The sequence below is a fragment of the Rhea americana genome, unplaced genomic scaffold (assembly GCF_003343005.1).
Source record: "Rhea americana isolate MKP2758 unplaced genomic scaffold, rheAme1 scaffold_25, whole genome shotgun sequence".
NCBI lineage: Eukaryota > Metazoa > Chordata > Aves > Rheiformes > Rheidae > Rhea > Rhea americana.
This window is the reverse complement of record NW_028186368.1, coordinates 6037754-6053064: the sequence shown is the minus strand read 5'-3', so window position 1 is coordinate 6053064 and position 15311 is coordinate 6037754. Positions and strand designations below refer to the sequence as shown.

Here is a 15311-nt window from a genome sequence, read left to right as displayed (position 1 = left end):
ACATTAACATGAATGTTATTATCAGAACAGAAAACTATTTCTGAAAGAAATTCAGCAACGACAATGTACCAAAAGAAGCCTCCAAGAAAAACGTAATCTCCGTATTCTGTTTTAGATTCGTCTGTCCATATCAATCTGTTGTCTCTTACTCTGTACCTAGACCATAAACCACTTCAGACAGCAATATATTTTGTGTACTGCACCTAATACCATACACTTTCATACGGGTACAATAATAAATATTAAATAGCAACACACTTTCTAAAAAAAAAAAAATTAGTTCACAAATTTGGATCTGAAGACACTCAAAATAACTTAATTCAAAATGCACAGCGATAAAAATATGTTCAAACTGTTCCTCCTCAAAGCATAGTGTTTTATTTCACCTTTTTAAAAAAATCAGTGCACTGAAGATCAATGAATGTAGACAAATCATTTTATTATTTAATGTACACTTGGTATTTGCAACACAATCAAAAGGAAACAAATTAAGTTTGCAAAGCAAGATAAACACTATAGGTTGAGTATATTTTAAGCACATTTCTGTCATCTCCATATTAGCAGACAGCAACATCTCCGTGAGGACATTAATTTCAACTTCTTTATACTGCTAGTAACAGAATAAAACTGTACAACACTTATATTTTAAATGATCCAACATGTCACAATAAAACAAGCTTAATTTATGAAATAGAAGTAATTGGTGTGTGTAAATATGTAACTCACTTTTAAAGACAAAACAAAACTAGCTTTGCATCAGTAATATAAGGCATTAGATGATTTCTCCACAATAAATTCGATTTATAAATATAGGGCTAACTTTCCATTTTTCTGTGTGTTCAACTACACCATAAGTGTATATTAAATAGTACAAATCAAAGTTACTTGAATAAGAAAGAGTCAGGTACCTGGGCCTGAGCTGTGCCTGAAGACAGTACATTTAACAGCATATACACAACAGACACCTTTGGGTTAAACATGCAGAGAAGATGCTGTTATCAAATTTGAACACAAGTAGTACACTAATAAGATACCTTCAGTTTATTATTGATTAAGCAGAACACAAAACATGGAGAAAGACATCATCCTGAAGTGTAATCAAGTACTTGTATAAGTGTTTAAAATGCACAAGTCTCAGAAACTTTTAATGTGCATCTCACATTAAAAACAAATATAGAGGAGATGCTAAGGTAAACACCACCAGTATACTGACAGAGGTGCCCTGAAGGGAAAATGGGGTTAATACTGAATGTATATGACTTACTGAGTAACAGCCTCGAGAACAAATTTGGGAACGGTACCTATAGGCACAGCTCTTGGAATATTGACTATATTTGGGACTGCAGCCGTACAAAATAAGTGGTTGTGCCCATGTAAATGACAGCAAAAAACAGTCCTGAAGAACACCTCCATGAACTACTACTACCCCCGCCACCTCCTGCTTTTGGCCTTGCTAACTACAGTCTTCACCGTGACTCAATTATATTCTTATTAGCCTTCCTAATTTAAACTTTCAGAAGTCTATTTTCCCAAAGGATCTTAGCGAGGAATTTGCATGGTATATGATTTGTATGTTCACGCTAGCATTTTATACAGTACAGCTTGAATCATTATCCTGGCTTCTAATAACCCAAATTAAGATGTGCACAATCAACATGCTTCCACTTGCTTCTTGCTATTCTCTCACTGAAGTTTACCACCTCGTCCCTTCCACTGGTTTTAACATCCAACTTGGTAGGGTAGAGGGATTTAAAATACTTGACTATTAGGAAACAAAAACGTTTTCTACTTTTAGCCAAGTCATTTTATAGGGAACAATCAGAGAGACTTCAACCAACAGAACAGAGAAGGCAGTGGCCATTGGTGAAAGCAAGAGGACCAAGTGGGCTAATAAGAAGAATGAAGGGAAAAGCAACCTCCTACCCTGAACCTACATGTTAGGACAGTCTGACTGTATTTCAAGAAGCTAGCTTTCAGTAGAGGTGCTATATGGCCTATATGGACTTCAGTTGAGATCTTTGGCAATGCTGAAGATTGATTTTCTGATCTGAACTACCCTTTGGAGTAACCTATCTATCTATAAATATCTATCTAAGTAAAGGGACCCTAGGAGACTAATTTCCTAATTTGGTACCTACCCATGCTATTTAAAGTTAGATCATTCAAATATCCTCCAACTATAGAAGACATGCTTAGAAGCATTTACCCTTTTTTTCCTTCTCACTCTGTTATTAAAAAGGGCACTGCTTGCTTTAGTGATTACTGGCATAGCACACACAGCAAAACTATTACATATAGTGTTTGGAACCATTCTCTCTATTGTTGTTCCTTTATTTTTTATATAAATTAGTCCCTTCACAAGGTAACCCAGTAACAGTTGTTTTGACACTACTCAAACTCTGTTGTTTAGCATACCATTAAATTGTAAATACCGTGCAAGCATTCCATTGCTGGCTATCAGAGGGGGTGACAGAGGTATTTAAGGGATTTGAGGTGCTGGATTCAGGCATTTAGTTTGGAGGCCTGGAGGTGCCATTCCTTCGCACCCACACACAGGAATAAATGTGAGCAGGATATTTCCCCAGGCAACTGCACACGCCTCAGCTGGGTACTAAAAGACCCACTTGCCAGCCTCTTCACACCCTGACTCCTCTACTTACGTTTTTAGAAGGTGGATTATAAAAAGCCATAAGTTCCTAAAGAGCTGTCATGGTTTTATGCTCACTAAGAAGAACTAGAATGCGATCACCAAATCCATTTCACTAAGACAACTCAAGGGACAGATGGGAATTAGGGCTTTTCTATACTTGAAAGTTAAATTGGAAGTGCAAGGTCTTCCTGTGGACACACTAACTCCTGATTATTTTAATGTACTTTCAGTAACTATTCCAAAATAACTCCGAGTATAGACATGCCACTAATTTTCCAATCACAAACAGCTATTTTTAATTTGCCTCTGTTCATTTCAGAACAGTGCATATGATACAGAAGTATGTTGCACTGCACTGAAGAAAATAAATCAAGACATGATCGTCCCATAGAGAACTTATCTCTAGACAGTAAGCAGAGAATTGTACTATTTGACAGCAAAGCAGTCTTTAGTAAAGAGCTCTTGACAACTGTGTAACTGTAAACACACAAAAGATGGTAAATTCACCACAGCTATATGCATATCTCCCTAAAATTCTCAGACAGTTCAGCATTCCACAAACTCTGTCCTGTTTCTCATCTGAACTCAAATTTTCATGTTTTGACACGATAAATAATCAACCACTACACCCAGTTTCAACAGAGTAAGCAGGAAAAAAAAAAATGGCACCTAAGCTATGGTGATCCTGATTTATAAGATCCATGGAAACAAATACTAAAAGTAAGAACACGCAAACTTAATAGCTCCTAACAAATGATTTACTCAAGTTTTAAACATAAATTATTGTTGGTACACGAAAATAAAGACTTTTATCCTAATTCACAGTCAAACTTTCAGACTGCACAGTGACAATAATCCTACTGTAAAATAATCTGGTGTAGTTTTTGCACTACAAAACTGTATGTTGGAAATATGTTACCAAATTCTTACATTAATAATGATTACATTTAGGTTTTAATAAGCTAAGAAAAATATTGCTTCTCATTAAAAAAGCAAATGAACATGATTCAAGTTTCTTAAAATAGGTACTCTCCCAATGCCCCATCATCTTCAGCAATTAGTATACTGAAGCAAATAAAACAGAGGGCAGGAGTCAGATTACCATTTTTTACCTCAAAATTGCAAAGTTTGTCCTCCAAAAGAACCAAATACAAAAATTCCAAGCAATTAACAGTCTGCATGTGTGCACACAAGCACATGTGCAAAAAATCATTTCAGATTTTAACAAAAATACAGGTGGGCAGCGCTGAGTGAAGAAAGCCTATTTTTATGTAGTTCTTACAAAATGAAACAAAAGTAGGAGACATCAGGAATTATCGCATAAGCGTATGTGAAAGCTCAGTGATAGGAGTGCCCAAATGCTAAATCTTGACTTTATAAAACAATGTATATATGAAGCATATGAGGGGAAATCAAATTTCTGGGAAAGGTAACAGCTGATCTAGAGCAATGCATTTTCTTTCTTCATGTCTGCAAGCAGCTCTTGCCAGCCACTCATGAAATTTCACAGCTGCTCTCCCAGAAGTTCCCCTTGCTTTATTTCCCAGCTTTCTTAGCATTTGGTATTTCCTTAGTATTTAAGAAAAAAAAGATAGATAGAACTTTCAAATAGTTAAGGTTTGGGGGAAGGGGAGAGTTGTTTGTTGAAAAAAAGTAATAAAAAGTGTAAGAAAAACTCCATTTCTCACAAAAGATCCACTCCAATTTGGGATCTCTCTCATAACAGTGCAATTCACCATTACTAAGCAAAAACAAGACAGGGGAAAGCTAGAGTTACATAACTTCAATTGAAGTAACAGTACTTTGTCCATTAGCTAAAAGGAAAGATTCTACCACTGTCTTCTATTAATGAGGTTGACGCTTCTTAAAAAGAGCCACCTCTTGCCCAGGCCTTTCTTTGAAGATCCTTAGGATCCGTAATGCACAAAAGACTCATGTCTCAGCCTTTCTTAACTTTCAGTTATCACAATTTGTCCTATGTGTGGTAACATTTTCTAATAAAGAGCCCCTCCATTGTCAAGTCAGAAACTGAAAACCATAGAAATTACCATCAAGGACAAATGCTTTCTTTTGGGAAAGGTGTTGACTATGTCTAACAGAGCACATATAGATGCATTAAACTAGACATCTTTTAACATAGTAATTCCAAAGGATAAAACTTAGGCAATCATTGCAAAAGAGTAATAATGAACATAAACAACTATATAACAACTTTATATAATGAAATGCTACATTTCATCTAGTTTTTGTAATTCTGCATATGTGATGTGGAAAACTTACTCTACGAAATGCAATAAATACAAACAGTAAGAACCACGACTAAACACAGTTTCCACCTATGTACAGCAGGTAACATTTCTGATGACAGAAAAGTAGTTTAATAAATTACAGCAACCTGAAAGATTATCCCAATAGCTGCACTATATTATGTTTTTCAATTAGCTTCATGCATTTTTACAGAACTATACAAATAGCCAGTTGGATACATGAGATTTTAAAATAAGAAGAGGAGATGCATCTCATTAAAAAAAAAAAAAAAACACTATACCACAGGCATTTGCAAAAGACATTTGCAAGAGCAGATCCTGGCATTTAAATAACTGACTTTCAAATTGTCATCATCTCTTTAATTGTCCTCTTTCTGCATGGAATTTGGAGGGTTTTGTTTGGTTGATGTTTGGGGGTGGAAGTTTTTGTAGTCTTACTTTTTTGCTATTTCAAGGCAGGTGATATGACATGGGATGGAATTAATCTCAGTTTAGTATTTTGAAGTATCAAATCTGAGCTAAACTGAGTTTCCACAGTCTCCAGAGAAGCAATACAGAAAATGATTCATTCTACTTTTTTACAATATCTATCTTAGGACAAGATGCCCAACTCTGAAGGTGCCCAGCTCCTTCCAAGAGTAACAGAGTAATCCATTAGCTTAAACCAGACGTCTAACTTTCAGATAGCTAACACGTAGTGTGATGCATTTCACTTACTACTTACCATGATTAATAGATATCATCTATCTGGAAAAGCTGACATGAGAGCCCCAAGAAAAGAATCAGGAAGTAAATAAAAGGGTTTTCCCCCTTTTATCTGAAATTATGCTTCTAAACACAAGCATAAGGTCCAAACGCCTATGAAAACCTGTTCTTCCATTTAAGGTCTGTTCACTAATGTGAATAATCACACGCAGAACTTAAGAGAAAAGTTCAATTAATTTTTACAAAGCTATTTAGTCAGACAGTTCAAGATTTCAAATACAAGTACATATATTATTGAAAACTGAAGCCTTCAAGAGTTGGGAAAATGTCTTAAATGGTAAAATTTGAATACTGATTTTTAAAATGAGCAAAATATGCCATATCTACCTATATGATATCCCATGCCAACTACACACACAAAGTAAAGTCCTCTGTTAGTCTGAGAGCACAAACTCTTTAGAGCAAGCCTTTTTTAAATACATTTTTTTAACATCTGTTGCCAAAGCACATCATCTACGATGTTCAAGACAACAAAATAAAAAATGGAGCATCTTTAAAAGCAGCATTAGGTAATATGGCTGAGGGGAGGTCTACTGTTGGAGACGATGACACAGTTCCAGGATAATTAAAATCCTTTAGCTGATTTAAGTATCACTCATTTTGGATTAAACAAAACTAGAGAAAAACATCTAAATAATTGTTCACATGGACACAATCCACCATAGTTAAACTCTGCATTCACACTCTATCATACCCTGTAATATCTTTTACATGTAGACAAATGAAAAGGCACTTCAGAAAGCAACACAGGAGAACCAGTATATCTACTGCTCCAGCTTTTCCTGTTGCATGGATAGAGAGGAACTCTGTCTCCAGGTACAGTAAAACAACATTTTAGAGTAGAATTGCTAACAAACAACTTTTGCTATCATAGTTACTCCACAAAAGTAATTACTACAGGAAAATGTTAAGATTTATACATATATACACACACATACATACAAACACACACATGTATAAATATTTATACATACATATATGCATGTATATGTATATGTACAAAATAACTAAAAGGACAGTGATCTATTCTTGCTTCTTTACAATGTGTAAGGAAGGTCAAAAAGCATTTTTCATTGTTTTTTAATCTTGGAAATATCAGGAATGTCAAGTCTGGTCTCTACTCTCTTTTCTGGAAGACTTCTTGAAGGTATAAAGCCACAAGTAAAGCTTTTGACCCACTGATTGAAGGTTAAAGTATGGATCTATAAAGTTGTCTCTTTCTCTAAATATTTTTCGGCTATTTGAATTAATGACACATTAGCAATAGCTAATAAGTTTTAAAAAGTCTAAATGAAAAGGTTTCAACTAATCCTGAAATGTGACAATCTTTCAAGTTACAGTACAGAATTCCTGACAAACAGAATTTCAAACAGAAGGCACAAAATAAGAAACAAATACTTTAGTATGAACAACCAAATATCAATTTAAACCTCCTTTATGCTTTTTCAATAGCAACACAGAATTATATCATATACACAGACATGACTGTAAATATACTTTTTTTTCATATAGTTCACCAATGCTGTAGAAGTAAACTAACTATTCACCTACTTTACCAGTTTGAAGGCACAATGGATACCACTTCATCCACATCCCAGAATACTTAGAGTGAAAAACCAACAAGAAGCATCTTTAAGAGATTAAAAAATACAGATGCACCCTGAGAAGTAAAATTTCACAACAAAAAGAACACAAAAATAAGCACATTTATTTTACAATATCAGTATTTGTAAACTCCCATTGTCTGAATCTATATTCTCCTGTAACTAGGACAATAATGTTTAATCCTCAGTTACTATAATATTACTTGTAAATAAAAATATTAAAAATTAATTTCCCAGAAAAATAAACCAACCCAAACCTGACTGAAAGAAATTAAGTCTTGCACAGAATATACCAAAGTTGACATCTGTCAGTGAAAAAAACTAAATTTCAAGATTTCTAAGAATTTCCAGGTTTCTAGGGAAAGAAATGGAATGGCATAACCTAGCTGGAAAACCTGTAGTGCCATTTGTGTGGAGAGAAGGGGTAGGGGAAAGACATTTGTGCATGCCCCTCTTTGGATCTGGAATTCTCAAAAGATTCTGTAAATTTTAAAATTAGAAAAAAAGGTCTTTTTATAAAATTAGATAAATGTTCTGTAGCTGTCTCATGACATGGTTTATAAAGTATTGGCATCAGCACAAAGAGTTCACAGCATTCATTCAAGAGTCAGAGACTGCCAAATCCTCAACAATTCGCAGCACTCCTCTACTAGTAGATGGTTATTTACTGCATAAACTGAAGTATTCTCTGCCAGTGATCTTCGGTGTAATAAGGTACTTCTGCCAGACAAAACATTTTGCCTGTTCTTCCAGCAGGTAATCAGAAATTTGTGGGTCCAGTATTTCTGCCTTGATGGCAATTTCAAATGGCAGGCCACGTTTCATGGTCCACATTCACCAATAGCTAAAAATGTACAGTTATAAACTCAGGCTGCAAATAGCAACTATTCTTGCAGTGGTAATCAAGAAAGAGAGAGAGAAAAAAAGAGAAAAACTCTATCCAAGGAATTGCAAGAGGAATAGGAAGAAAGCTCTGGAATTCATCCATCAACACAGCCTTCCTTCTCCAAAGGTTAAACAGTGTTAAGGAGGGAAAAGGAAAGAGAGAGAGAAAAAGAGAGAGAGTGTCCAATAGTACTTGGAGCCATCACCTCTCTTGGAAAGAACAAGAAACAAAACAAACACCTTAAACTAATAAGTTACCAAATCATATTGCCCTTGTTTCATAAACACTGTATTTTCATTGCTACTTTACTGAACAAAAATGTTTGCTYTTACACTTGACAGTAGATTTGATTCTAATAAAAGAGAGAGTTGCCAATGCATTATCCTAAGTACTGATTTTTATGGTACTTTGCATGATAAGCAGATATATCACAAATCAACATATCCTTGACCATGAGAGAAATTTGAAAAGAAAATTGTTTTGGAGTTTTCTACAAATTATCAGTTATGACACTAAGTACCTGGCTTAAACTTTATATCCAATACCAAGAAGCAGCTGGTAATTTTCTCTTTCATTTCTGCTATAAGTTCAGGTGGAAAGTTCTTGYGTTTATCTGTTGTGTTGCTTAGGCTGGACTGTAAAACATCACTACATCTATTTCAGGTGGAGGAAGGGAGAAAAATGTATCAGATATAAGTCACTGCCAACAAAATGAAGAAGAAATGTCTTTTCAATCCATTCTTATACAAGTTTAAATAGTTTTTTCAAACAGCTCTTTAGAGGCCAATAATAAGATCTTAGACTACAGGTCAAACTAAAATGCTACAGTGTATATATACATATATTTGTGTATGTATATATACGCGTGTGTACACACACATATATAAATAAAAGGAAGCACCCATCTTTTCCTTACTGCTAAATATTTAACTTCTGCTTTTATCTGGATAGTTTATTGTCTAGAACACCCTACAAAGGGACCTTTAAGAATACATTTTTAATTTTCCTCTCATTAATTCCCATGTGACAGGACAAGAGACAGTGGGCAGAAACTGAACTACAGGAAGTTCTGCCTGACCGTGAGGGGGAATTTCTTCCCTGTGAGAGTGATGGAGCACTGGCACAGGCTGCCCAGAGAGGTTGTGGAGTCTCCTTCTCTGGAGATCTTCAAGGCCCGCCTGGATGCAACCCTGTCTACCATGCTCTAGGTGACCCTGCTGAACGGGGAGGTTGGACTAGGTGATCTCCAGAGGTCCCTTCCAACCTTACTGATTCTATGATTCTAAAGCCACACGCATGGCAACTATTTAAAATCATGCAATGCCACCAATTAACAAGGAATAAAGCAATTACTAAGTACAATATCAACTCTTTAGGAAATGCATAATGTATTTAAATATATTTTTACCCATTTTGTGCAGATAATTAATACTTTCCAGTATTTCATAGGGGATTTATGTTCTTCTTAAAAAAGTCAACATAAATTCAGAGGGAACAACTTTGTCAAATGAATTCCATAGCAGCATATGTAGCGAGTCACTGGGTGAAACTCTTTTTTATGAACACATTAGGAAAGTTGGCATTCAGTTCTAGGACAACTCTATTATCAATTTGTGAACAGAAGGACACATCGAGTAAAGAAAGATCTTTACAAGACTCCAGCAATCTTCTTAAAGATGCAGGGCTTACCATCCTCGTTCCTGTTCAAAAACAAAAAAAAAAAAGAAAATAATTTTAAAGTGGAAGAGAAGGGTCTTTTTTTTTTTTTTTACTAAAGCTGCTAATACTGCATCATGAAAAAATGCTACTATACCTATATATTTTTTAATTATTTCAATTAGATCTCAAATAAAAAGCTTTTCTCAGAGACTGTCTTGGACAGTCTTGTCTTTAAAAAAGCCTCTTGTATTTTCCTAGCCCAGATGATTAAGTTACCCCATCAAGTTTCTACTTGGGAGAAACTTCACAACTTCAAAGGGAATTTCTAACTACAGAAGCTGACCCCAAGTACCAAAAAGTACAAGACTTCTCATTGACGAGATTCTGGCCTTTGGCAACAAGCAATATAGTATGCTGCCCTCCTATTCTCATGACTTCCCTGCTGACTGTAATAGCTTGCACAGCACATATGCTATTATGGACTACTCCTACTCCAAACAAACCAGCAAGACTTCTGTGGAAGCCAGATTAGGGCTCTAGAGTGCGCACAGGCATTACGCACATGCAGGAGTAACTCTCAAAGGACTACCAGCCCTTCCTATACATACCAACTGCAAGAGGGAACACTTACTGCCATCTGCCTCTACTAAAAATGCCACTGAACTCCTGACTCCTGTTATACAGTCAGCTCAAGTATGGAATTCGGTCAGAAATCAACAAGCGTGCACAGCCATACCCTCACACTCCCATCACGGGTGAGGGAGGTCTGCTCAGTAGCACAATCAATGCCACACAGCACATGATTCAGCAGACACCCAATCACTTAGAGAGGCACCTGCACCCCTTGGGATTTCTTAGACCATGCAGGACATTCAGGCAGAGCTGGCTAATATGACACAAGACTTAGAGCAGACCCACTCCCTAGTGGAACAGCAGCTGGAAGGCAGCCAGGTTACTGGCTATAGACAAGTGTCTGTGGTGTGTGAAACCGCTCATCAAATTCTGACTAAAAAGTTGACATACCCAACATGTGGGCACCTACTGGTGGGGACTTCAGTTTATACATCTTAGTCTTGAACTGAAYTGCATTCCAAGAAGTCATCTAGTCCAGTATTTTGTCTTTAGCCAGGGCCAATAACGCTAACCATGAGAGAGGAAGAAACAGGGTGTTTATAAAGTGTTGCTTCACTTCCTCTCAACTGCCCCAAATTATCAGTTTAGGGATTTTCTAAGCAATATTCCATGAATGCCTACTATCTTTCTGAACACATTTATATTTATGGCCCCTTCACATGGGTTCCATAGTTTAATTAAAAAAAAAAAGTCAAACCTTCTACCTGTTAATTTTATTGCCCCTTAATTCTTATTTCATGAAGAAACAGTGAGAGGTGATTCCCAACTCACTTTTCCCACACCAGTCAGGAGTTTATAGCCATCTCTTCCGTCCCCTCAAGGCTCTATATTTTCCAGACTCTTCTGCATCTCTGATAATCCTTGTTGCCTTGTCTCTACACTTTCTRATTTAGTACTTTTGAAATGGGATAATCAGAACTATACACTGTACTGAACACAAAGGCAGTAATTCTCTCCTTTTCTTTCTTAAGAAATCTCAATAGTTTATTTGTCCTTTGGAGTGCTGCTGAGCAACACCTCCAGGATCACCTCTGCAACATCTCCAGGATCTATTTCCTACACAGTAACAACTACTGTAAAGCCACTCCCTTTATATGCTTAGTTAATGTTATTTTTGTCCCATGCAATGACATTCCTCTTATCAACAGAGCASTGTCTGCTGCATTTTATCATCTGACTACTCAGTGATGCAGAATCATTTTGTAATTCTTYGGCGTTTTAAGTTCTTCAGCCTTAGGTTTTTCTATCCTCAATACTTGGACATCATCAGCAACCTCTGTTATGTCATTATCCATTTGTTCGCCCAGATTACATACAAATACATTAGACAGTATCTACCCCAGCGCAAATCCTTGGTGACCACACTAGTGACCTAACTACACTCTGAAAACACACAATTTACTCAAACAAACAACTCTGTTGCCTATCTTTGAAACATGCGTTATAATCCAGGAAAAGACCTCTTAAAAAGAGCATTAAAAGCTGCTCTTAAAGGCATCTTTTAGTGAGAGACCTTGGTAAAAGCTTTCGAAAATCCAATACTATATGGAATGGATCRGTGTTACTCTCATCTTCATCAATTACTCTAAGGAATTTTAAAAGATTTGAGAGGCAAAGTTATCCTCATAGGGAAGGAATTATCCTTCAAAATGTCATACTACTCTTCATATACACTGATTCATTTTTTCTTATGCAACCAGTTTACACAAGACAATTTTGTTTCATAGCTTTTAGGATCATCTCTGCGTTCCTTACAAAAGCTTGTGCCACATTTGTCACCCTTCATTCCTCCAATACTGAGGCTAATTAATTCAAACGTCGAAACACACACTAGAAGCAAAATTTCAATAGCCTTGTATTTGAGCTCATTTAGAACTCCTGCATGAATACCATTTAATCCTAACAATTTATTATTGTTCAATGTATTGATTTGTTCAAAAGCTTCCTGTATTGGCATTCCAATTTAAGACAGCTTTGCAGGCTAATCTCCTGGAAAGAATGGCTTTGATGTGGCAGCCTACTTGCCTCCCCCATAATGAACCCTAATGGACAGACAACAGTTTTCCTGCAATGGCCTTCCCATAACTGAGTGATCCTTTACACCTTGATTACCTACCAGCCTCAGCAAATCTTCTGTAAACTTCTTGTATCTAACATTTGAAACACACTTTCAGTATTTACCATTGGCCAATAGTTTCTTAATACTTCACTCCGTCTTGCTGCAATTTTCTTTCACTTCCTAAAGTTCATTTTCCTGTTCGTCATCTTTAGAGATGTCCTTCTAGAAATGAGTCTTATTTATTTTTAATAGTTTCTTGTACTCATCTGCGTAAGGCTTCTAGGGGTGGTAGTCTTTACCTCTTCTGTAGTATGTTCTTAGATTAGTTGCTCTGAGACATCATTTAAATCATCTAAAAACAGTCTTTGTTATCATGCTCTCCGAATTTACCTCATCTGTGTCGAGGTAATCAAGGCCTGCCATTATTATTGTGATTTTTAAATACCTTAGCTTTAAACAATCACTGTTACCACAACAGTCAGGTAGTTGATACAATAGTCTCTGTGGCACACACAGAGATTCTGTGATACACTTCAGTTATTTACTGCAGTGGACTCTGATTTTACTATAGTKCTACAATCCTACCAGCATGATCTGCTCTACCATTCCCATTGAAATTCTAGAATACAATGTGCTACATATTTTCCTTCCATCAACTCTTAGCATTGCTACTGTATCAGCACCTTTCTTAAAACCAGTCATGTTTACCCATCACAGCTTTTAGACTTCAAGATCCAAATGAGTGTTTTTATATAAATACTAGATCTAGATGTTTAGCAGCAGACTGTGTGTAGGATGGTCATTTTTTTCTACCTGAACGTTGACAGTTGTCCTACCCTTTCTTCTAAGGCTTAGATTTTTAATCAAATTTTAACTACGTGATATGTTATCCTCAGTTATGTGCTTTTTTGTACCTGTTACTTTTTTTCTCCTCAGACTTCAAACTCTATGGTGAGAAAGAACCTTTCCTAAGTTAAAAAGAGCAGCAGTCTGGTTGGGGTTTGGTTACTCTGTCCGCTGGATACCAAACAGCCACCACAGCMTTACTTTTATTTATATAGCATACAATGAGTGATATATATTTCTTAAAAGCATGTACAAAAAGCATTTTAGAAGAGTAAATAATACACATTTTCCTTTGTCTTTGAAAGACAGACAACACATCCTACATAGCACACTTTCCTAGACTTTGGAAGGGTTTGGACTTTATTTACTACAGTTTTTCAGCTTGGACTAATTGTTCCTTTCTCAGAATATATACATAACCCATGTCTTAAAATCTGCTGTTTATTTGTTGTTCAATTTGTTCCCTGGAAAAAATTCTCTGGTATAYTGCCTTCAAAAAGGTGTTTCTGAGCAATGATTTGTTTACTAGAACAATTTTGTTTATTARCTGTAAATCATTTAATTCACATGCAATCATATATGTAGCACGTCAACTCTACAATTGTTAAGCAGACCTATGCATGATGGTTCTGAAAATACCACCTCCAGAATATTCCTACAGCCCCAGTTTCTAGGGCAAGGAATATTACTACATAACAAATAATACTTAATAAGAATATTCAAGTAAAAAAGATGTGCCTCCAGTAATTTCATTTACACACACACTCATACTAAACTTTCAACAGGCTGTATAAGAGAAAATTTCCAACTTCTGTACAGAAAGAACCTACACATACAGCTAATGAAGTACAGACCCTGCAAATAACAAGCACTAGTGTCTCAAATGCTTATTTCTCTTTTCTTCTAGATCAGCCAGATTAGCCTTTTACTCTTTATATTTTATTCAATCTATTGCACATTACTCAAATTCTAAATTGTAATGTGCTGCAGATTTTCCTGTTCAAATTGACTAACTACATGTTGATGTTCTGAAGAGAAAGCTGAAGATTTTGACAGCTGGCAAGGGGATAGTTGGGTTTTCTGTTGTTCAGGAAGGTGTGGGAGGTGTTTTTGTAAGTCGACAGGAGTATATTAAATCTGCACTAACAAGGACATCTACTTTTTCTACTGCTCTCTGTGCAAGATAGAGGCAGTTATGACTTTTAGGGAGATAGGTTAAGATGACTTACTCTTCATTTTTGATAGCAGCTGGTTGCTCGTATGTTGCTCATATGACATACGATAAAGCTTTTGGCACTACCAGTTCAGGCTGCTCTGACTCATCACATTGCTCAACAAGTTTGAAAATAAGCTTTTAACTACCAGCCTAGGGGTTTCCATTTAAAATTCTCCAGTACTAGATCACGAGGTGGTTGAGGTCAGAAGGACCTCTGGAGATCTAGTCCAATACTCCTGCTTAAGCAAGACCATCCAGAGCACATCGCCCAGGATTGTGTCCAGACAGCTTTTGAATATCCCCAAGGAAGGAGAATCCACAGCCTCTCTGGGTAACCTGTACCAGTGCTCTGTTACTCTCACAATAAAGACGTTTTCTCGTGTTCACATGGAACTTCTTGTGAAGTAGGCCATCACTACAGAACTGTCCAATCATCACAGCTGCATTATTCTACTGCAGRGTAGAGATTCTCAAGTGAAGGGAAAGCAGAATTTCTATATAACCCATCATTTCAGCTAGTGGAAAACGTGAAGAAAATGAAAGAATGCCTTTAAGGAGGCAGCTCAGCATGTAATAGGTAACAAACCCCAGAACTAACTTAAAAAAAAAAAAAAATCAAGCAGCACATCGTCATACTTAGTGACACACATTTCCTCTTCAAAACCGCACCACAAATATAGCAGATGTGGATCCAATCTTTTTTTTTTTTTTTTTTTTTTTTTTTTT

At 36.2% G+C, this 15311-nt stretch overlaps 1 protein-coding gene across 6 annotated transcripts in view; it reads right to left on the bottom strand.

The window, feature by feature from the left end:
* Window positions 1-418: 418 nt before the first annotated feature.
* FBXL4 (F-box and leucine rich repeat protein 4) overlaps window positions 419-15311 on the bottom strand; it is a 67083-nt gene continuing 52190 nt past the window's right edge. For 5 of the 6 annotated variants that reach the window (XM_085306943.1, XM_085306945.1, XM_085306946.1 and 2 more), the window contains one exon: window positions 419-9872. In XM_085306943.1, coding sequence (XP_085163069.1) covers window positions 9709-9872 — 164 coding nt within the window. In that variant the 3' untranslated portion in view covers window positions 419-9708. The remainder of the gene's footprint in view (window positions 9873-15311) is intronic. The other variant, XR_014896112.1, reaches the window with a different exon arrangement.